The sequence below is a fragment of the Diabrotica undecimpunctata genome, chromosome 4 (assembly GCF_040954645.1).
Source record: "Diabrotica undecimpunctata isolate CICGRU chromosome 4, icDiaUnde3, whole genome shotgun sequence".
Lineage (NCBI taxonomy): Eukaryota > Metazoa > Arthropoda > Insecta > Coleoptera > Chrysomelidae > Diabrotica > Diabrotica undecimpunctata.
Window position 1 is genome coordinate 3,745,756 of NC_092806.1, and position 23,829 is coordinate 3,769,584.

Genomic DNA, 23,829 nt, shown 5'->3' on the forward strand with positions numbered 1-23,829 from the left:
AGACGGCACCTAACGAAGAAGAAGAAGAATTATAAATAACGTAGATACATATGTATCAGGCAGATGTGTGTCAGCGGAAAAATTCATCTCCTGACCCCGTTGGAATATACAGAAGATGCTTAAAAAACTTCCTGAGAGTTTACTTTCACTGCCAATTAAATTATTAGAATCAATGCTTGCGTCTTGCAGGACTACATCCCTACTTCTTGAAAAATAGTCAGCACAATCATTATTCTCAAAACAAGGAAAATCCCGAACCAGCAGCGTCCTATTGACCTATCTCTCTTCTAAATACTCTAGATGACGTTTACGAGAGGATCTTAAAGGAAAGACTTGTAGACTTCCAAGAAGAATTCAACAGCATTCCAAATTTTCAATTTGTATTCAAAGCTGAATACTTTACGGACAATGCATAAATTGAACCAGCTACCTTCATATCCCAAGCCGTCATTGACCATCTTTGTAATCGGCATTATTTTTGAAGTCTAAAAGACATTAGATCAAGGCTGACATTTAAGCCTGATCGGGAAACTTCACCAAGCTGAGCTGTTGAGTTTCTAACAATCATCTTCTCCTACATCTCTTATCGGATAGTTCGAGTTACATTTGCAGAAAAATTCTTTACACTCTTCAGTCCGCAAACCGGTGTCCCACAGAGTATATACCAAAAATAGTAGTGTAAGAGGAATAGGACAGGTGGGGGAGTGATTTGCATGGGCCCAACCGTTCGTAATGGCGACGGCGCTATTAGTCACGTTATGTAGGTGTATGACATAGCAAGAGGCGTATGATGTTGATGTAAGTGCTGTTGCCATGGTTTCACTAGTTTTGCATATTTACCCTAATAATAATTATACTATACAATGTTTTCCAAAAAAGAAACAAAGATTGTAGCAAATTATACTAAAATCACCACTTAAATTTACAATAACTTATTTCTAAAGAATTTTGAGTATCCACGGAAAAAAATGTGTTAGTAGCAACATTGTAATCCACGTCTTTGCAAGTTGCAAATGGGGTTATAAAAATATTATATCCCAAATTTTTAAAATAGGCAAAAAAAACAGTATACATCAATTTTTATATATCTAATAAACAAATAATAATACAAACTCGATACTATTTTGTACATTATTTTATAAAAAACTTTTGACTCTTATAATTGCATTCCTAAAATGTGTCTTATTTATAAATATTTATAAAAAAGTCCTACATTCTTAATTTTAATAATATTTCATTATTATAGATTTTCATGCACCTTCTACTTTTGAGCAATAGTTACATGCTAATTTGTGATGATTCTGAAGAGCAAGATCACAGAAATGCTAGAGTTTACACTTTATTATCTACAGATGGTATGGAACTTATAACAAACCAGTACTAATGAATATAGAGGCATCTATATTTGTTTATTAAAAGGAAGATCTAGATTACGATGGAAAGACTAAATGAAGATTGGACGAAAAATCCCTACATGAATGGAGACAGCAAGCTAACAATATTTAGAGTGTCCCCACCCACACCCTGAAAAGGGATAAGGAATAAGGAAGAGGAGGGTATTTGTTGCGAATACTTTACCAAAGAAAATTATACAAAGAAACAAGTGTCAGGATATCTATGTTTTATTTTGTTGTTTTCGGGACTTTAGTTTATTATTGTAATTGAAAACAAATATAGTCATAAAGTATTAAAAAAAACTTTCCTGTCCCGTAATATATACTCTCTCTGTCTGATATTATGCTATACATTTATATATAAAAATGCGTAAGTGTATATTTTTTGGCATAGAATAAGTTTGTATTTCTTATTTTATGCCTATATTTATTTTCCATTAAAAGCATACTTTTTGAATTTTGATGCCTAAAATTCAGAGCATATGTTTTGAATTTGCCGCTAAATAAAATTAGTTTAGGCCCGTCCGCATTTGGCGCTAGAAACTCTCTCCCAAAACTTTCGATGGGACTTACCTTACTAGAGGGATATGTACTCTGGAGTTCCATAGGGCTGACATTTTTACAAAGTCAGTGTCAAAAACTAAATCCACCTATTTTAGGGAACTTTTTTTGAGTTGAATGTTGTTGAGTTGCAATATTTTTGTAGTTACGCTAACATGAAATTGCAGAAGGGTGTTGGTATTATAATTCTATATTATATATTTTTATGTGTTAAGTGTCGGCATCACCTGTCAGTGACACTTAAGTGATACTAGCGTCAACGTCAACAAGTAGAACCTAGTGAGATTGCGATCAAGAATTTGTGTTAAAATAAAAACTCTTATTTTTGTCAACGCATTTTTTAGTATTCCATCTATAACCAGACTTTTTTCAGCAAGCATCCCTTGCATGAACACCTGGCCAGAAAAAGAATCTGGCTTTCTTTATTTTGTTATTATTCATAAATCTGGATGCCTCTAGCATGCTAGAAGCATTAAAATTTATTTTTTCTTCCTATGTCGTGGATGTCTTTAATATCTTGGCATGTTTTTATTGGACTATCCTAATCTTGTACAAATATCCGATTTTTACAATTCATCTTTATTTTTAGCACCATCCAAAAATAAGGTATTAACTGTATCGTGTAAATCAGCCATATAAATTATTTAACACCTGCTGATTATTACTAAATCAATCAAATTTATATCGAAGTTTGTCTTATCTTTGTAAGTAAAAAAAAGCAAATAGATATGTTTCATTGAAAGATCAAAATTTTAGTTATATTGATAAATCTAACTTTCCTTATGTCGATGCATATTCTAATTTATTTCTTATATATAATATTCAGAATCTTCCAACAGGAACTTCGAAATTTGACAATTGGTAGCGACACATTGTCACATTGCTCCTGTAGTGATCCTTTCCCAAGTTAACTTATTCCTTTTCTAACTTGGCTGCACCGTACTGAAGACGACCAATAGTCAGAAATGCGTATATACGGTTGCCTTCCATCGATATAAATTTTTTGGTTTTCTGTTTTGCTAGACATGCCATTACATTTTACTTTTATTATCCACTCGCATATACAGAATTATTTACACATATACATATAAAAATCTAACTTCAGTACATCTAACTCTAAATTCAGTACAATTAGGAAGTCAGTCACCAATTATTCCGTAAATCAGTAAAGACATAAATTCCCCAACTAGAACCCCTGATCCCGATATCGACCGCATCGTGACAGCGATTGCTTGTTTATAGAAACCGCGCTAACCGATGCACTAATCCTCCCGACCACTGCAGTCAAGGCAGAACCGACTTTTAATGAATGCAAATTGTGTAATTAACTGCATCGGTAATCGTTTCAGATGGTGCACTAATCAAAATCATTCATTTCAATGACATTGAGTGGAATAGTCGGTTTGGTTGTAAAGTTTAAAAAGAGCAATTTACGTGATTGTAACAACTAGAAGACTAACTAAAAAATATAATATTTTTCAGCGAAGTCTTGCAATATATACTGATCTCTCGCAATTTTCGTATTATGCTATTAATTTGTTTAAATTATAGTCTTATGTTGGCTTCCTGTTTCAGAATTATTCTCAGAACTTTGTTCCTTTAACAATATTACCTTTAATTTAAAAAATGTCTTTGAGTTAATCGTGGTGCACCCTGTTGTATCTCTTCATTATTATCCAAGCATCACTGTGTCAATACATTTAGACCAAACAGAGGCGTTTCAGTGCCCAACCCTTCACTGAAAACTAACTGTATCGCTAATTATTAAGTTATCGCATTTTTGTTAGGTTTACCAGACATTTAGCTGAATGTGAATTACAGTCATTATTGAGGTAAAGCTTGTGGATTTTCTAAGCGGCTACGACCTTGAAAATATCTGCAAGTGGGGTTATCAAAAATTATTAAAATTTGTACGGACTAAGCGTAAATTTGTACCTTGCACATGCAGTCATAACCGTTTAGATAATCCACTACCTACATACCAGAGTTTTACTGTTAAACAGTTATAATAACTACAATAAACTGTTCTAGACTTGTCGTTCATAAATTTAAATAGTTTTCTAGGGATTTCATCGGATCCACCTACTTTTCCATTTTTAGAATTTTTAAATGTGTTTTCTATTTCTCCTTTTAATATATGTTTACATTTCTTTGCTACAATAACTCCAACTCCATGGCAATAATTTGTGTTGTTGTTCCAGGGACGACATAACTCCGAGATTTCGAGTTATTTATTTTTCAGATTCTGGTCATTATGTCATTATGTTATTGATAGCCAATATGTCTATCTTAAGTATTTTTATTACCCGTATGGCGTTATCTGATTTTCCCGTTTTCGATAACAGAGATTACAAGGTTATGATCTCAACCAACATCAGTCCCAGGGTATGTTTGAATGCATTTAACAGAGTTAGGTATCTCCTTGTGTGGATTCTCACAATTTTTTTCTGCTGTGAACTGTGGAGAAGGCCATGTATATAGTATGCGTGGAGGCAGCTGGAAAAATTATTTATTATTACTAGGTACTAAATCTTCTTTTTGGTAAAATCGGATTAATCGGTCGACCCCTCTGTTCCGTAGTTGTTTTCTCGCCATAATTGGATTGGACTATTATACCTTGCTGGGGTTTTCAAAGCAAGCCGCCGAAATTGCAAAGAATTTTGGGCTACTGATGGAAAAGGCGAGGAGGTATTTAGAGGAGGCTACGGAAAAAAATAGTTTTTTCCATAGCTAATGTTAAAGTGTTGCTATAACAACTGTTTTGAGTAGATAAAGTATCACTTTAACCGCAATGGTAGATAAAGTCACACTTTAACAGCAGGAGTAGATAAAATGTTTTAACTTTTTTTATTCAATAAAATTTACAAATTGAAACACATTAAGGATTAAAAACAACTGAAATTTTACAATTAACATTATTAGAAATATCTATTTTTGGAGCATCACAACTTGTACTCGTTTACTTAAACACTTGATTCGAGGTACTGCATTGATTTTATATTGGATACAGAGTAATTCATATCCCTATTCTCCGTTCATAAATTGTTGAGAGCACGAAATGTGCCTCAAACTCATAAAACGGTCGTAAACCATAGGCGTTCCTGAGGTGTTTATTCATTAAATAATAATATAATATTTTTTAATACTGTTATATATATAATATTAATAATATTTTAATACTAATATATTTAGCAAAAAAACAATTAAAACTTTCACGGCTAATGTTATGTAATTATATTATATTAATAAAAATAAGAATTTAACCATTAACAATTTTGTAAATAAGAATACCTTATCTCTTTGGATATTTCAATACTAATCTTCGCGTTTAATCACTTTACTAGAAAACCTGGAATTTATATCCGAGGGTACTATTCGTTGCAAGATAATTAGGATGGAATTCCCCAGATTTTTAATAATATAATGGGTATGCTTTGGCCACGTGCCTCGTTTGTTCAGTTTATATTCGAAACTTAACTTAAAAGGGTGAAGTTATTACGAACGAAAACAATTTTTTTGTTTAGTACGTTTTTGATAGCATGTAATTTACGGCTCGTCGGTGTGTCCGCGTCTACGGCAGTAATTAGCGTCTCGAATATTTCTTTTGCGAATTATATGCAGTGCGTGAGTGATTTTTTATTCCATATACCTACGAACATATACGTACCTTTCGCTCGTGCTCGTTTTGTTGGATTGTTTGTGATGGCTTCATCATCAACATCATCAAGTTTTACACCGGTACTGTTGCGTACAGTCAGTAAGTCTGTCTATTCACCAAGAGAGAAGACTATTGTCCTGAATGTTCACGATGCTCTGGTTTCTCAGAATCCCACAAACACTGTTCGCAACATAGTCGAAAGTTGTGCCAACATGAGTGGCGTAGGAGAGTCAACTATATATAGGTTCCTATCAGAAAGAAAAAAACACGGTATAGCTAACCCAAACACAAAGGAACATTTAAAGAGAGGGAAAAAGCCTATTGAAATTGATGAATTTGCCAAAAATGGTATTCGAAGGAAAATTCATGGATTTTTTTTCAAAAAAGAAATACGAAACCTAAACAAAATTTTACAAGAAGTTAGAGACGACCCGGATTTGCCTCATATCGGACGAACTAAATTGTGGCAAGTTTTAAAAGAATTAAATTTCCGGTGGGAGAAATCAGACCGAAAATCACTTTTGATTGACCGGGAGGAGATAATATGTTGGAGAAGAAATTATCTAAGATCTATACGAAAATTCCGGGCTGAAGGAAGGCCCATCTTCTACCAGGATGAAACGTGGGTAAACTCAGGTCATACTCTAAAAAAAATTTGGTCAGATAAAAATATATTAAGCTCCAGGCAAGCCTTTATGGAAGGTTGGTCTACTGGTATCTCCCCACCTTCTGGTAAAGGCAGTAGATTAATAATTTCTCACATTGGTAGTGAAAAAGGATTTGTTAGGCATGGTTTGTTGGAATTTTAGTCCAAAAGCACAAAAGACTATCACGAGGAGATGACAGCTGATGTTTTCGAAGAGTATTTTGAGCAGATGATTGAACACATACCACCAAATTCAATTATAGTATTAGATAATGCACCTTATCATTCACGACTAGTAGAAAGACTTCCAACGACTGCGTGGAAGACACAGGAAATTCTTGACTGGCTGCGAATAAGTATCTGCCTTACGAAGATGGAATGGTAAAAGCAGAACTTCTAAAAATTGCCCGGCAACACAAATCTAAGTTCAAGGAATACGTAGTTGACAAAATGGCGAAAAGGCGAAACATTACAGTCCTTAGACTTCCACCCTATCACTGCGAAATAAATCCAATTGAACTCATTTGGGCACAAATGAAAAGTTATGTGGCTAGAAAAAATACGTTATATAAAATACAAGCTGTACGTGAATTGTTATACGAGTCTTTACAACATATTACAGAACAAAACTGGAAAGATACAGTAAGACATGTAATAGAAGAAGAACAAAAAATGTGGGATCTTGATAACATAATTGATGCGACCGTAGAGACACAACCGCTAATTATTAACCCTCAAGATGACTCGGATTCCGAAGTTGATCCTATTTATTTTGAATTTGAATAGTTTTCTAATCGTAATTATATAAGGTAAGTAATAATAGTTGTAATCGTAAGGTATTAAAGGGGAAAGGCGCAAAATGTCGCCTGTCAAAATATTCAATGTGTTTTAAATGTATCCATTTTTTTTTCAAATCCTGAGAAAACTAAACAGCATTTTTGAAAAATTTAAAGGCAGAATGAAATATTTTTTAGAATAAATAAAAAGTTTCTTTTGCATGCAATATTTTCAATTAAAAATTATACTATATTTTCTCTTTTATTTTCACCCCTGTTACATAACATTAAAATAAACACTGTAGTGTTTTCAAGACTTCCTGCCCTGAGTAATAATGTAATCTTTCATTCTGCGTTTAAATTTTTCAAAAATATTTATTAGTTTTCTCCGGATTCGAAAATAATGGATACATTTAAAACACATTGGAAATTTTGCCAGGCGACATTTGGCGCCTTTTTCCTTAATTAAATAAATGTATCTTTTACAAATGGCAAGAAACTTTTTATTTTTGAATAAAATAAATAAGTTTTATTAAAAAATACAATTTACATAAGTACAATTTAAAAAATATATTTATTTAGTTCAAATAAATGTTTCAATCATATACTCTACGACACTGGTCGTTCATCTCTAACCATTCAAAATACCCCCGTAATAGGATTATAAGGTATTGTATTCCTTCAGATATAAGGTGGGTTAGTCGAAAACGTCTTAAACCGTCAGTTTTAGGTTGGTTTTTACTATTATATCGTATTACCTATCCTCTCTTTATTTCAGTTTTCTAATTAGGGTTAAACTTGTAGTGAGCTATCAACAAATTGTGAACCGACTGTAGCAACGGAGCAACACAATTGCGATTTTTTTGCTAAAAATTACAATTTTCTTTGAAATTCTATTTTTCACCTGAACTTGAAGTCTTGCTATAGAAAAAAATGTTGTATTGCACACGACGATAAAATCGCATTATCTTCTCTAGCATAATTAGCGTCTCGACTGACGTCTCGACGCTAAAAAACGCTCTCGAAGATAAAGTACAATTTTATCGTCTTGTACAACAAATAAATGTATTGTGTAAAATAAAAACTGGGCCTCACGACTGTTCATGTAATTTGCCTGTACCCGATTACTCAAGGGTTAATGATGTGTTCAGCGGTCTTCAATAGTACATGAAAGAATAAAACAACTCACATATAATAGAACATCTTTTATTTGTTTCAATAAATTATTTTTTGTACACCAGGAGAAAACAAATATAGTGCGATAACACAGTCAGTTAAGTTAATGTCTTATCTACTCTATACACAAATCTACCGTCAACTATTTACACATATTATACAGTTCTATCTTATTTATTTATTTACAAAACATTTATTTAAAACTTCACTCAAGACACAGTTATCATCAATGTCTACAAACAGGTGAGTGTATTGCAACTGTGTGGAAAAATTACAATTGACTAGAATGCTGGAATATATATGGCGTCGAATTACAGTAAAGATATCTTAGATACACTAAACACTAACTATTAAAAATAATTTAATACTAGGAACTCAACCAAAACAATTTTGTTAGTATATTTCAAGGAAACTTTCACATAGTAAATAAAAATAATTTTATACAACTCAATATTTCAAATTTATTGGATATCTTAAAAGACGTAGATTAAACTTATAAGGCCCAAAAGAAAATGTGTTTCAAAATTTTTAGTTATTTTTGTTTATAACTTTTTTGTTTTTCATTTTACAATTAAAAGTAATAGCAATAAAGTAGACAATTTAATTTGCTACAAAAAACATTTGATAAAATTTTTTATAGGGCTGAAAGTGACGCCCAAAAAGTTCGTCAAGTATCTGGGAGTTACCCTTCACCAGGGTGGAAATTGGCGGGAACATTTGACTGGGTTAACCCACAAAGCTATTCAGAGAATGGCTGCGCTGCGGAGGATAATGCCTAATATCGGTGGACCCAAATCCGATAGGAGAAGGGCGCTCCAAGGTGTGCAGTCTGTCGTTTTCTAAGCGGCCCCAGTCTGGAGTGAGGCAGTAGAAATACCAACTTACAAGAGGCTCATGGAAAGCATGGACAGAACTAGTCTGCTGTGGGTAGCATGTGCCTACAGGACTATACTGTAGCTGCCGTTCTGTGGGTGATCACCGACTGTTCCTTTACATGTGCTGGCAGGTGAAAGGGCTAGGATTCATAGTCGTAGGGGGTGAAACATTGGAGAGGGAGATGACTGAGATAAGACTGACCAAAAGATTAGTTTCAATTGGTCAGTGGCAGCAAGAGTGGTAGGCAACACGTGATGTGGCGGAGTGGACGAAGTCACTAATCCCGAACCTTTGAACTGTAAGCATAGGCAGCTGTATTATTATCTGACGCAAATGCTCACAGACCATGGCTGCTTTCGCAGCTACCTTTTCAGGTTTAGGAGGGTTCAGTCCGATCAGTGCCTTTACTGTGGTCTCTCGGATACTGTGACACACTCGATGAAAGAGAGAAGTTCGAAAGAGAGTGTAACTACAGAATGTTTGATTCCGTGAGAGAAATAGTGGGGAAAATAATGAGCGATGAGTGGTGGTGGACACGGATCCATACATTTATCAGGGAGCTGCACTCTTGAAAAGAACGAGTCGCAACAGAATTTTAAAACGAGCGAGTAGCACCTCGGTGGGGTTCGGACTGCCGCAGACCGAAATAGGAGTGAATGAGAGACAGACGATGCGAGAGAGATGGCAACGTCACTAAGGCAGGGAGTTGAAAGTCTTTGGTGGTTCGTGTAGGTGTGGTTTCCCCGATGAATGTGTGCGAGAAAAAAATGGGAATTGGGTGATTTCAGGGCATCAGGAGAGATGTTTTGCCTTAACCAGCCCTTAAATCCTCATGTCTGCACGCAGAGGAGCGCAGAGGAGAGGTTTTTAGTTGAGTTGAGACAATGGTGGCGACACCACAAACTTAAACTTTAGCTTATATTTACCCTCCCAATATATCAGAAAAATAAAATTACGCCTTCTCAAAAATGTACGCTAAGGCATAAAAAATGTATCATTTCAATGGACTATTAAGTTTGCAGTTAGTTGAATTAATCGTGTGATATATTGCAGTGTTTTATTTTGAGCTACGCTTTTGCTAGCTTTGGAGAAAAGAAAAAGTGTTGTATTAAAGATTAATCAAAAATTAGAACTAAAATTGGAAACGGTGCTTAGCACAATTTAGGTGCTTTGAGTATGGTATCAGTGAGTAGAAGAAGCTAGATATTTTAAAACAAAAAAGCCAACTTCTTTTATTTGCGTCAATGTCAGAAAGCTGTCTGCTCTGGACAGCTTGTTAAACTTTTGTCCATCTTGACAGACAATTGAAATTTAAAAATTGTTAAACTTTTGATAAAAGGAAAATCCAAACAGAAAGATTAGTATAATATGACTACAAGGGAATCAACATTCAATTTTAAACAAGGAAAAAATGGAAAATGGTTGAAGGAAATATATTATTTCTCAGTAAAGGTAAAGATGTAAAAACTTCTCCGAGAAACACAGGATGAAAGTCATGTCTGTTGGTAACAAAGTTTGCCAGCAAACTGTTACCAAAAATAAATTTTACATTTGGGCAAATATTGTATGTATTTATCTACTATATGAAAGTTTCGAAAAAATTTAGTATATCTAAAAATCTTAATAATGCTTACATAAAAACGAATTCAATTTGAAAATTTTAAAACTGTAAGAAATAAAAACCCTACCAGATGTTTTTTTCTGCCTTTTTAGAGTTGGTTTATAAGAAAAACAGTACAAAATTCCTTTATAGTGAATAGAGATTTTAGTTATATTAATTAAAAAAAGGAAATAAGTATAAATAAAAATATAAAAAAAAATGTAATATATCTGTATTCAAATAAATAATGAATTTAAATATATAAAGGAACAAATAAAGGAACTTTTCCTTCGACTAGCAAAGGAAATATTTTATTATTAATTGTTTCAATTACCACATATAACTGTTGCTATCAACAAGTCCTCGTAGACAGTTTATCTCAAGACTAGCAATAGCCAGTGGAGTCTTATGTTGCCATGTTATCTATTCCTGTTGTAACTTATGTATCCTAGTATATAAAATCAAATAATGTAACTTAAATTCAATGTAACAACATTTAAAGGGTTTTTACCCAAGTATTTAGTGGCTCAAAACATGTACATCCAGGTAACACTGATGATGGAATATTAATTTCGTAAACGTTCTGTGATGTAGTCCGATAGGGGAGAAAACAATGAATGTCACAAATTAACTAAAATTGAGTTAAGTACGCCATCTAGTAAGTTTTCTTAATATCTATGTTTGGATTGGAACATTTTGTATCAAGATTATACTTGGCAACCCTGTCAACCATTGTGACGTAGGATGCTGTCAACGGTTGTCTGCCATATTCATTGTGATTGTCATATTGTCTACATAGCAATCAACATGTGTGTATCTGTATAATGTAGTTTTAATAATGTCTATTGTTTTATTTTTCATCTGAATACACCACATCAAGCAATGTGTTTTATTATCATTTACATCAACCTGTGCGTTGCTACCTATTTGCAGTGAAGTTATTATGAAATGAACCCTTATTTCTCGAGAATCACATCCCAACCTAACCATCCCCTTAAAATTTCAAATAAAGAAGAAAACAGTGCGTGTCACGAGTTATTACAGTTTTTAAATACCCTATATCGGTAGAAAACCGTGCATGTCCGCGCGTAAACGGCTGAAACACTGAATGTCCAGTCAGCAGCGCCAGAAAATGTAATTGTCATCCTTGTCTTGCAAACGGTCGTGTTAGTGTAGCAAATACATCGTTATAACCACGTGCTTGTGCAGTTCTGTTTCGTTAGTTAATTTATTTAAAACAATTATAGCAAATAGTGGAAACATATCCACTAAAAAGAGAGTGAAAAGGGGCAGGGTATACGAAGTTATGAAAAAAATTAAGCTTCAGTCACATGAGTTTGGTGAATTCTGCAAATGCAAACGCTTGACGTGTTGTCACACAGTAAATGAAATGAATGAACAAACAATTTTAAATCATTTTAATTCATTGATATCTTATAATGAACAAAATGCGTATTTGTGTTCTCTTATATCATTAGTAAACGTATAGAGGAGGCGATCTAGGCCCAAAAATGTACATGATGCAATATATCATAATGCAGCCTATATGTACAGGGTCAAAGTTTAGCCAAGGTCAACTGTTAATGCTGAGGATGAGAAAAAACATTACGAAGAAGTACAAGTTTGTGCCAAGTTTTTTCGTGCAGTTCATGGTATTACAGGGGCAAAACTTCAACATCTACAGACAGAGTTAAACCAGACTGGCACGACTCCTAAAGATATAAGGGGCGGAATAAATTATAACAAACTAAAGCCGAGTAGTGTTAATAGTGTTCACTAGCATATCCAGTCATTTAAATCAAGAGGTCAATATAGCTTACATGATAATTAAGGAAAAACGTACTTGCCTGAAACTTATACAATGAAAATGTTTTCTCTGTTTAAAGAAAAATATCTGAAGTTAAAATTTCTTACCAAAGTTACAGAGAAATTTTTAGACAAAAATATAACATTAGTTTCGGTTATCCGCGATCGGATACCTGCAGTCAATGTGACGAAATTACTGCAAAAATGAAAGCAACTGAAACAGACCAGAAAAATGGACGTACTGAAATAACCAACTTGAAATCACTTAGAGAGCTCCATCTTCGTAGGGCTCAAGCGTTTTATGACAGGAAAAAGAAAAACCAAAGAAGGGCAAGAATAGAAAAAAAATATGAAGTTATAGCTGTGGACTTCCAAAAAAATATTTATTTGCCGAATATCTCCACCAATGATGTATATTACCGCCGACAGCTCTCGATTTACTCTTTTAACATCCATGTGTTATCAAATGCCGATTCTTATTTTTATACATATCCAGAGTTTATTGCTAAAAAGGAATCAGATGAAGTGTGTTCGTTTCTTTTTGATTTTATTATGCATCATTTGTCGTGTCATTTGTTGTGACGGAGCAGGTGGACAAAACAAAAACTATACAGTGGTAAGGTTTATTCATTACATGGTATCAATAGTAAAACGTCTTCGATCCATTACAATAACATATCCCGTTAGAGGCCATTCGTACCTTGAGTACGATAAAAATATGGGCCTTATTAACCTTCAAAAAAAGAATGGAAACGCCTGCTGATTGAGGAATAATTACAGCTTCTCGCACAATGTCTGCCACATTCAATTGAATTTCAGTATGTCAGTGTTTCATCAAGGGATGGACTAAATTTTTTAACGATAGATATGTCAAAAAACTCGTTTTGCTATGGAAAAAATTAAAGAGCTGATGTGTGTTAATACTTATATTTGCACTGTATTTCACCGAGATTCATATAATGGTAGCAAACTTGAGGACCCCATCCGTTCTTTCGTTCAGACTAAAAAGTCGCATAAATTGTCACCTTCGGAATTTGAACTACCCATGCAATCATACTTCAACTTTATTGCTATTAACGAAGACAAGTTCAAAGAGATAATGTTTTTGTCAAAGTTTTGCGAATTCGAACAAGCAAAAGAAATGTATATGAGTATACCTCATGAAATGAAGATAAAAAAAAAACAACAAAGAAACTGTCAATAATTCAAATCTTCAGGAATTGCAGCCTGTTATAATGAAGAAACGTTTGGCTCAGAAAAGAAACGCACCTGGACTTTCGTGATTTTCTTCCATAAAAGATTGACACTGACTGATGTTTTCATAAAAATAAAATATTTTGTGACATTCATGGTTTTCTCCCGAGACCCTTCATACATATAATTTTTAGTATTCCGAATATTATGGCATATAAGCTTTCATTACCGATGTTTTGTATTAATACATTACGTTCTAGGCTCATAAATTGAAAGCTTTTTGACGTTTTACAGACGAAATATCATGAAGAGATAATTCCAGATCTATAAACACGGAAAATGCTAATTCTTGGTTGATTTAAATGTGGTAAGAGTAACAATTATCAACAAAGAACAATTTGTACCATTCTTTTTATAACGAATCCAACATTAAGGCATGTTTTAAATGCTAAAAATCGCTAGTGTGACAAAAAATTCTAACATAAGGAATTCAGAAAAAATTCCGCCTGCAGATATTACAATTTAATAAATTTTTAAAAGGCTTTATCTTACAAAATAAAATATCTCTGTATAATTAAAACATTATACGTCAAAGGAAATTGATTGCTTAAATCAATTTAAAAATTGATAGATAATTTCGAACAATATTCCCTATCTGCTGTAAAAATCTCTACACATATCTATCAATTTTTTTGGACAACCAGTGAAGTAGTTACTAATAAATTAAAGAGAAACGAATATATCTATAATTATTGATTAATTTCTTAAAAACTTCCGATATTATTTACGTTGATAGATCAAATATACTTTTAAGAAAATCTGACTACAAAAATCATGTCAATTTACATCGAGAATAGACTGAATTAGCTGTCTGAAATTTACCACGCTCTGCGTGTGATCTCTTGATTTCCCTAATTTTTAAGCAAATTAAGACTATATATTTCTTAGAACAAATCAACTACATACAACCATAAAGCCATTTTCACATATTTTGCAAATTTACTTTGCAAATTGTGGGATTTTATATTTTTAAATGTTTACCAGACCGCCAAATGCGTTTATTTTAGAGATATAGGTACTTTTCAATCGTTTAAAGACACAACAAATACATGAATATTAGGGTACCTCGAAAGGTTCTCTAGTGGGCATCGAACACGAAAGAAGTTCGCTATGAATATGTGAAAACTCTGGGAGATAAATATGTGAGACTGTATCAACTAGTGCTACGAACGGTATTGGAGGCATAAAATTTATGTAAAAGTAGTACTTGATAAGTGTTCCCTGTTTATTCGGTATTTATTATCATAAGTATGTATATCAATAATTTAAAGCGGCATTTCTTGGTGCTTAATGTACTTTGATATTGTGGTGTTAATAGTTACATAATAGAGGTTCTAACAATGTTGAGTGAAGACAATATAGACGCCCCTATGGGTCCGGTCAAATACCACAGGATTGGCTTCAATTAACCTTTATACCAATCCCAAAAAAGCCAAACGCTAATAGTTGCGACCAATTCCGAATGATCAGCTTATTGACCCAGGTCCTAAAACTCTTCTTAAAGATAATTCACACAAGAATATACAACAGATGTGAAAGAGACATTAGTTCGGTTTCAGACAATGATTTGACACAAGAGAAGCACTTTATAGCTTAACGGACAGACTATTAGTAGTCTTCGCTATGCTAATTATACAGTCATAATAGCTGATAGCCAAGAAGCGCTACAACGACTAATAGATAGAATAAACACTGAAGGAGAACGACTGGGCTTGAAGATTAATATAGACAAGACGAAGGTAAAGAGTAAACAATAAGAACATCCAAAAGGTCCCCAAGTTCAGATATCTCGGTAGTTGGATAACTAAAGATCTAGATCCAGACATAGAGATACATAGCAGGATTGAGCAAACCAGAACAGCATTTACTAATATACTAATATGAGAACCTTGCTAAGCAACAGCAGCCTTAACTTTACGCTTCGATATCGCTTTGTAAAATGTTACGTTTACTGCATACTGCTATATGGTGTAGAAATCTGGACCATAATGGCCAATGTGATGAACCGATTGGAAGCCTTTGAAATGTGGGTATTTAGAAGACTACTTAAAATTCCCTGGACAGATCACACAACAAATGTTGAAGTATTAAATTGAATGGGCAGAGAACGAGAATATCTGCCAATAATAAAAAGAAGAAAAACTGCCTATCTGGGTCATTTGTTTCGAAATTCCAAGTACCAGTTCTTAAGGCTTATTATGGTAGGGAAGATAGAAGGAAAACGAGTCATCGGAAGAAAGACACACTCATGGCTTAAAAACATAAGGAATTGGACAAACCTCGATGTCCATGCACTCTTTAGAGCCACACAAGACCGAGAGGAGTATGCCAGAATTGTCGCCAACATCCACTAATTGGATAGGGCATCATAAGAATAAGAAGGTGTTAATAGAAAAGAGTGAAAGGATATTAGAATAAAGACTGGAACATTGCATTCAAGCTTTTGAAGACAAAGGTTCTTAGGTTGGAATAGCAAAAAGTAATTTTTTATATTATTCATATGGACCCATTACTACAAAAAAAATGGTAAATTTGGGTAAATGGTAAAATACATACAGCAGTCAAGAGAAAGGACCAATGGAAAGAGGCAGATGTTGTGTTGCATTTATGAGACCAACTATGGTGTATAAGACTATTGGACCGTTAAAAAGAAAGAACTACCAATAATCAATGCATGTTGTAGAAATTAATAATTAAAATGACAAAAAAAATGAAACTAATAAGGTTTTTCACTGATGACCGTCCGATAGGATTGAAAATGTTCTGAAAATGTATGAATCCATTTTGTATCAATTTAAAATGTTTAATAAATTTTATACCATTTTACTTAAGTTTTTTTCTTCATAGTAAGTTTTGTAAAATTCAAATTATTTCAAATATCCACTATGGTCAAGAAGAAGTAGTACAAAAAGACGAAAAGACAACTGAAAATAAAGAAATAAAGGAAATTGCCAACTTTCGGAACGAAAAAATCACTTTTGTTGCAAGTTATATTATGTCACTTTTTACCATATCAAACTTGGTAAAGTTTGTTTAGCAGTAAATGGTTAACTTCAATTAGTATCGACTACAAATATTCTGGGTTAACCGATAATAGTATAAAAGGCCCGGTTTGAGGTAACAATGGTTTACCTAAGGTACAAAGTCTTAACAATGGGCCAAGTCAGAAAAATTTATTTCATTTTCTGCTAAACAAACTTTTAACACAAGCCGAATTTAATTAGTGGACATTTCACACTAAAATTTACACTTGATCGGATCTAAAAGTATTGACGACATATTTTTACGTCAATGTGTCTATCTTAAAAAATGTCAAATGTCATTTGCATTGACAAATTCTAAATATTTAGTTTTTATTTATTATTCATCCATTGAGAAATAAAATTCGAAATTGGAACTGATTTTAAAGTGAGAATATTTTCCTTACACTGCAAGGATCGCGAAAATATAGAACCAGATTGGGAAATTTGGAAAGACATTTTAAGTAAAGCCGTATCTCGGAATTCTGTACCTATATTATAGACATTTTGGATATTAACTACATGTTTTAATGTCAAAAATTAAACCTGGATGACCTGGAGTTTTGTCTATAAATAACCCTACATAATCGATGTGGATCGTACGTTTCTAAATAAAAAAAATTTTTGTCTATAGTCGAAAATTGGGCGACCGCCATGCAATTCCGTTCTACAAAAGTTTTACTCTACTAAAAATAAATCTTGACAAAATAACTCAATTAAACTTTTAACAACTAGTACTTTCAACTTTCAACATATATTATCTTCGTATTATATTAATGAAAATACAAATAAGTAGTGCAAATAAAAACATACAATTTGTTAAATTTTTTTTAGTTTATTATTTGTTATGATGTACAATCATCAAGCTTTCGCTATTATTTTAATTTTTTTTTATTTTATGCCTCTTTTAATAAAAATAGTTCTACTTCACTGGTTTTAATACCTGGCAACTGATCGAAAATGTCACGTATACACAAAAAGTCTTATCTCAATATAAAAGTTCGCATATTAATGCAACATATCTAATTTTTTGATAACGTTTTTAGATTTTATTTCGAAAAAGAGTGATGACAGGTTTATTGGATATTTGGTCGATTATAAAATAATATTTAATATTATTGATAACAAAACCTTTTGCCAAGTTTCACAAAGCACAATAATAACTATGTGTTAAGAAAAAGAGAAAAATTAGGTTGTTACGCTAAAAATTTTTGTAGTAAAATATTTGTCAAATTTCGACGAAAAAATACTACTCACTAGAATTATTTAACAACTTTTACAGCTGCTTTGAGAAACAAGGCAATTAAGTTTACGATCATTCGATGTTAAATCGTCCCAACAATAATTATACATAAAAGACTTATCTTAGACTAGTAGTCCCGCTAGTCAAAATCTCACAGCTGCCCGCCAAATAGTCTACGTTCCTAAACCACGCTGCTATCCTTTAACCATCTCTACTGATATGTTCTACCACCAAACTCTGGGTTGGCCATACATTAAAGGATGAGCCGCGTGGTTCGCCATCATCATCGAACTTGGCAAGGGAACGTTGTCGGTTTTTTGGCCGCCTGCTAAGCATGGTTTGCCGTCACGGACGAGGACGGGGACTGCTACTCGCCTTGGGGACGGCATGGGGTTGTTTTGTTGATCGTGCATGCCTTTTTCGTGTTGAGCTCGCTTAGTCTTGTATCTGAAACAACAGAAAAATGCATTGGGTTAACGAAGAACAATTTGACAGGCAAGGATAGGAATTTACTTAAGTTATGTATTGTGTATTGAATGAGGCACACACAAACAAACCTAACTCTTTATTTAATTATAAAATGGTTTCAATCAGTTAAATTAATAATAGCAGCTTGGACATTAGGAGCTTTTGCTTGACATGACATAACCTCCCCATGGCCTGTCTATGTTTTTGTAAAGTGACTGATGATTAATATATAACATCTTCTCCCTCGTTAGGGATCAAGCTAAATGGGAGCTTTTACTAATCTTCTGGAGCACGTTCTAATATTGCAATCTGTGGATGTTTCATCTCTAGGAAGAGATGGGCTTGTCTCTTTTTGTGATGAACTTGGGATGGGCTCCTTTGGTTCTAATTAAACCGATTCGTGTCTTAAAATTGGATTCATTGGAGGTTCAATTGTAACACTGTTACGTGACACTGTCATATTACCACACACTATATGAGTTTCTGACTTTTTGAGTCTCGTTAGAATCTAGGAATCTTTCGTCACCTTTGTCTTTTCTCATATCATTTGCATGTGCAAATTTTATAACACCAATACTACATACTAGATAAGTACTTCTTCTTCTTCCTATGCCGTCCCCATTAACGGAGGTTGCCGACCACATTTCTAAAAGTTTCTCTGTCTTTTGCAACGTGGAATAATTCGTCATGTTTGTCCAGTCTCGAATATTTCGTAGCCATGACTTCCCCTTTCTACTTATTCCCTTTTTGCCATCGACTCACCCTGCATGATGACCTGCAGAAGACTATATTTATCATTCCTCAGTATGTGTCCAAGGTATGCAGTCTTGCGTACTTTTATTGTTCTCGACAATTTTTTGTCCCGACCCATCCTTCTCAGCACTTCCTCATTGGTGGCACTGGCAGTCCATGGAATTCTCAACATTCTCCGGTATATCCAAAGTTCAATAAAATCAAAAATGTGTATTTGGCCTCGGACATAATTCCTTGTATTTTTGACATACATTACCTTCCACCTTTAATACTATATTCTCTGAAGCTGAATTTTCAAGTTCCAATGAAGACAAGAATCCCAGAAATAATGAATTTTCCTCCTACTCCATCTTGTATATCCCCTTCAACATACTTTCAAAACATACACATACAAAATAATAACATAAATATATATACAAAATATAAATATATACATAATAATATATATAAATATATACAAAATAATAAAATAATAACAACATAAACATACAAAACATACTTTCAAAAATTGACCTTAACACTTTTTGGTTTTGACACAAAACTTTTAATATCCTCGTGACTCTCTTGATTCGTGTAAAAATTATACCTTTTAGCGATAACTAACCGTTTTGGACTATAATGTTAAGTCAAGAACTCTTTTTAACTTCTCAAGTGTTTTTGAACTTGGTAGTTTGATGGCCCCAATTAATGATATTTTTTTGACTTTTACGCGGATTCTTTTATATTCTGAATTGGATTCAGGATTCTGTGGATTCATGGATTCTGAATATACTATATTTAAAATATTTATAGCAGAAATGATGAAGGATGTAGGAAATGATGAAGGAAGTATGATTGGCTATTTAATGGCATGAGATTTGGCTGTGATTGATATCATTCATATGCACTGCACATTTTACGCAGAAATGTTTGTTTGTCTAGCAGTTTTACCTTTTTTCATCCCTAGCTTTTATCACTCTTTAAAATAATCACAAGTTTGTGAAATATACTGCAGCATTGGGCGATAGGAAAGCGTGACATAATGAGGAAATAATGAAGCGTAAACGAAAACAAAGATATAAACCCGAAAATTAGAGTTAAGAATATAGTAATATTAAATATATGTCGTTCGATGAATCAAATTTAAATTCCATCTTTATCATTTACTGTGATTTCCGCCCAATATTGATAATGCACTTGGCAATTTTTTGCGGAAATAGGATCTTCTCGATCTATATATTTTTTATTTATTTATTTAAGATTATTTGCATATTGGAGTCACATACACATATGTTTATGCAAGAAGCTTGTTTATCTTTTGATAAATTTTGCATAAGTGACTCTCCCGGCAGTGTATTAGAAATGACGAATCGTAAATCCATCTAACTAAAATTGAACCAGTAGCTGCAAGATAAATTGGAGTGCCACTCGAATTGTAATATACAGCTATTTACCATGGAATTACCTTTTGTAGATTACAATGGTCATAAAGATTTCAGTTATTATTCGATTGATTAGTTCCTGAAAGTGGGTATTTATTTTGTTATTTTTGTTATCATTTGATTAGCTCGTTTGCAAGTGATCACATTATTTTAAGTTAATATGCAAATCAGCATGAGACTTCATTTTATTAAAAAAATTCTTTACAATTAAAAATGTAGCAAATTGATCACTATTCCATTAATTAGCTCTTTCTTGCTAATGCTATAAGCGTAATGTTGCATGTTTTCTTTTTTTTTTTTTTCTGTATACTTATGCAATTTAGGCATCGAGCTACCTTAAACAGTAAGTGGGACTGCGACGAAGAAGTAAAGATCCATGTATCAACAGCTAAAAATACTTTTATTAAATAATTACTACCTTTGTCAGCACAAATCTCTTTTAAGTTGCTATATTCGGATCCTAAAATGCTACATATTGTACGGTAGGAAGACCTTGTCACTTAAGTTAATATCGCTAAGCCGTATTGAAGCATTGGAAATGTGGCGTCTCAGAATGTTGCTTAAAATTTCACGGGTCGACCACATAATAAATAAAAATGTCCCAAAAAAGTTAATATCCAAAGAGAGCTTAGAAATATCGTTAAACAGCGAAAAGTCAGCGATCTACCTGATACCAGTACAAGAGTAATCTCTCTTGTATTGCCTTTACAATCTTCCAATATTTGGAGTCAAAAATCCTCTCAATTTGGTTTTTCTATACGTCTTTTGGTAGTATGAAACGAAAGACTATTATACAGAAATATATTGTAACAAAAACAGACCCACCAACAAAAAGCATAATCGTTGAAAACCATGCAAGCTTCATGGCGCATAAACCATTTGTAGGTCATACTGAAATACTTTTCGAAAAAAAAACAAGGATATAAATATGATATTTGTGAATTTATGCGAAGATTACGTTCCAGTACTGAGATCAGAACCCTGGGACAAATTGATTACAACGAAATTGCAGTTTTATAACAACTGTTGTTTTTAACAAGATATTGAATACCAGTTTAAAATTTCATGCCACTTAGTTGGCACGAATGGCATTAGTATCAAATAGTTGAGGAAAGTAACATGTTAGCAAGATAAAGAGAACAAAGGCAAAGAGATAATAAGTAGATAAAGATAACAAAAAGTTTCTCTCAAGACTTGTTGGAGGTAAATTTTTACCAGACAAACGCATACCAAAAGTTAAGATAATTTGAGAATGTAGATAAGAGGAATATATTTAACACTTATTTGGACATCTCTTACCAATAAATGTGTCTTGGTAAGCTTACAAAAGGGGAAAAGGAAAAATGTAAATGAACTAGATTCAATATAAATATTGTTATCATTGACATTTCAAGTCCTGAATGTGCTACGATATCAAAGGACTCAGAGGAACCACTGGACATTAAAACAGTTATTAAAATATATTTTGTTCCCTTGTCTTCTTCTTGTCTTAAATGCTTAAATTTTTCTTATGCATAAATCTTAACATAATATATCAATAAGATTGTATATTTACAAAATTGAACGGATAACCAGGGACCAAAATCTTTTATCTTTATTTATTGTACAAAAAAAATATTCGTAAAATTACAAAAACAAACAAAGAAATCTATTACACTAACTTACCTATGATTCTGGAACCAAATTTTCACCTGCGTTGGAGTCAGCCTAATGATTGACGCTAAATGCTCCCTCTCGGGAGCTGAGAGATACCTTTGTTGCCTAAACCTCCTTTCCAACTCATACGTTTGCGCTTTCGAAAACAGAACTCTCCTTTTCCTTTTCTTCGGTCCATTAGACTGTTGTTCTCCTTCTTCTTCTTTAATGTCATCTTGTTCTTCCATTTCTCCTTCGCTGATCGTTCCCATCGAGGAAGGAGCTTGATTGAGGGGATTTGTCATGTTAGAGTCGCCGAGCGGCGTGTCTGGGGGGACGCTGGATCTCTCGGATATTGCGGGGCTGGTGCTGTCTGGGCTTAGTTGGGACGAATGAGGTGGAATGGTTAGGTGAGGTGGTGCGTGATGCATTCCTGAAACAGAAGAAAAATAATTTACATAAAAAGAGAAACAAAAATACTCAAAATCAACATAAGAATATCATATTAAATAGCCCATGCTTTGTAAGTGTAGTTCTTATGGAAACATTCGTCAAGAGCCCAGGACATTTCATGAGCTATTAATCACTGATGATAATAAAATACAAGTATTAAATTTATCATAGAACGATACGCATTTTCAATACTTATTGACCAATTAATTGTTTTTATATTTATTATTCATAAGTCACTTAACATATTTCCGCCTTCATATAAGTAGTATTATTTACTTTTTTGTTCGTAAATCGTTTGTATGGCCCAAATTTGAAATCTAAACATCAAAATAAACGGATTTTCAAGTGGAATTAAACACTTAAAATAATATTAAACCTACAGACCCCAAACCAAACCAATCATTCCTTTCAATCGACTAAGAGGCAATGTAACAACATAAAACAAGCTAACCTAATCCTGGAATTCCTAAGAGTAATTGCTTATTGCATCAATCAAAATAAAACTAGATACAGTAATTGTAATGATGGAAAGAAAACACCTCTAACCCTGTCAACCATAAACCCCTACAAACCACCACTCTTAATCCAGAAGCAGGAAAACCCACCTAACAGAATCCATGGAAGTAATTGATAATATTTTGTATTAAAAGGAAATTACGTAGGTACCGCAAGTCTGGTCTACATAACATCAAGAATGGCCAAAAACCGCTATTTTTATACTTTTAGGTTAGGATATCTCAGAAGCCAACATAGACCTATAATACAAATAGACTGAGCCTTGGAATACAGCCAGGTTTTCCGAGTGCAACAGAGAAAACTGGTGCAAAGCAGTCCCTGTCTCTTTTTCTAATGAGCCGAGTTTATTGACCACGTGACCTTTTTATTGGTTATTGGCTGAATTGCAGCGCTAAGTTTATTTGTATTGTATGTCTATGGAAACCAAAGCCAATTCGGCTATTTGAAGCTCAGATCTGTTTTCAGCGCATCAAAAACCTTTTGAGAAAAGTATATTCTGTTTTGTCGACCTGTGAATTGAAGTCAAAACACTCACTTATTTTAAGTACAAGTTTGTTCTATTTTTGATAAATT

General features: G+C 33.3%; 1 protein-coding gene across 1 annotated transcript in view; it reads right to left on the reverse strand.

Annotated features, from left to right (window-relative positions):
* Positions 1-8,225: 8,225 nt before the first annotated feature.
* The window catches only part of LOC140439050 (uncharacterized), a 52,161-nt gene continuing 36,557 nt past the window's right edge, over positions 8,226-23,829 (reverse strand). Inside the window, exons 3-4 of the mRNA XM_072528691.1 lie at positions 22,318-22,720; positions 8,226-18,457 (exon numbers count right to left, since the gene is read on the reverse strand). Coding sequence (XP_072384792.1) covers positions 18,235-18,457; positions 22,318-22,720 — 626 coding nt within the window. The 3' untranslated portion in view covers positions 8,226-18,234. The remainder of the gene's footprint in view (positions 18,458-22,317; positions 22,721-23,829) is intronic.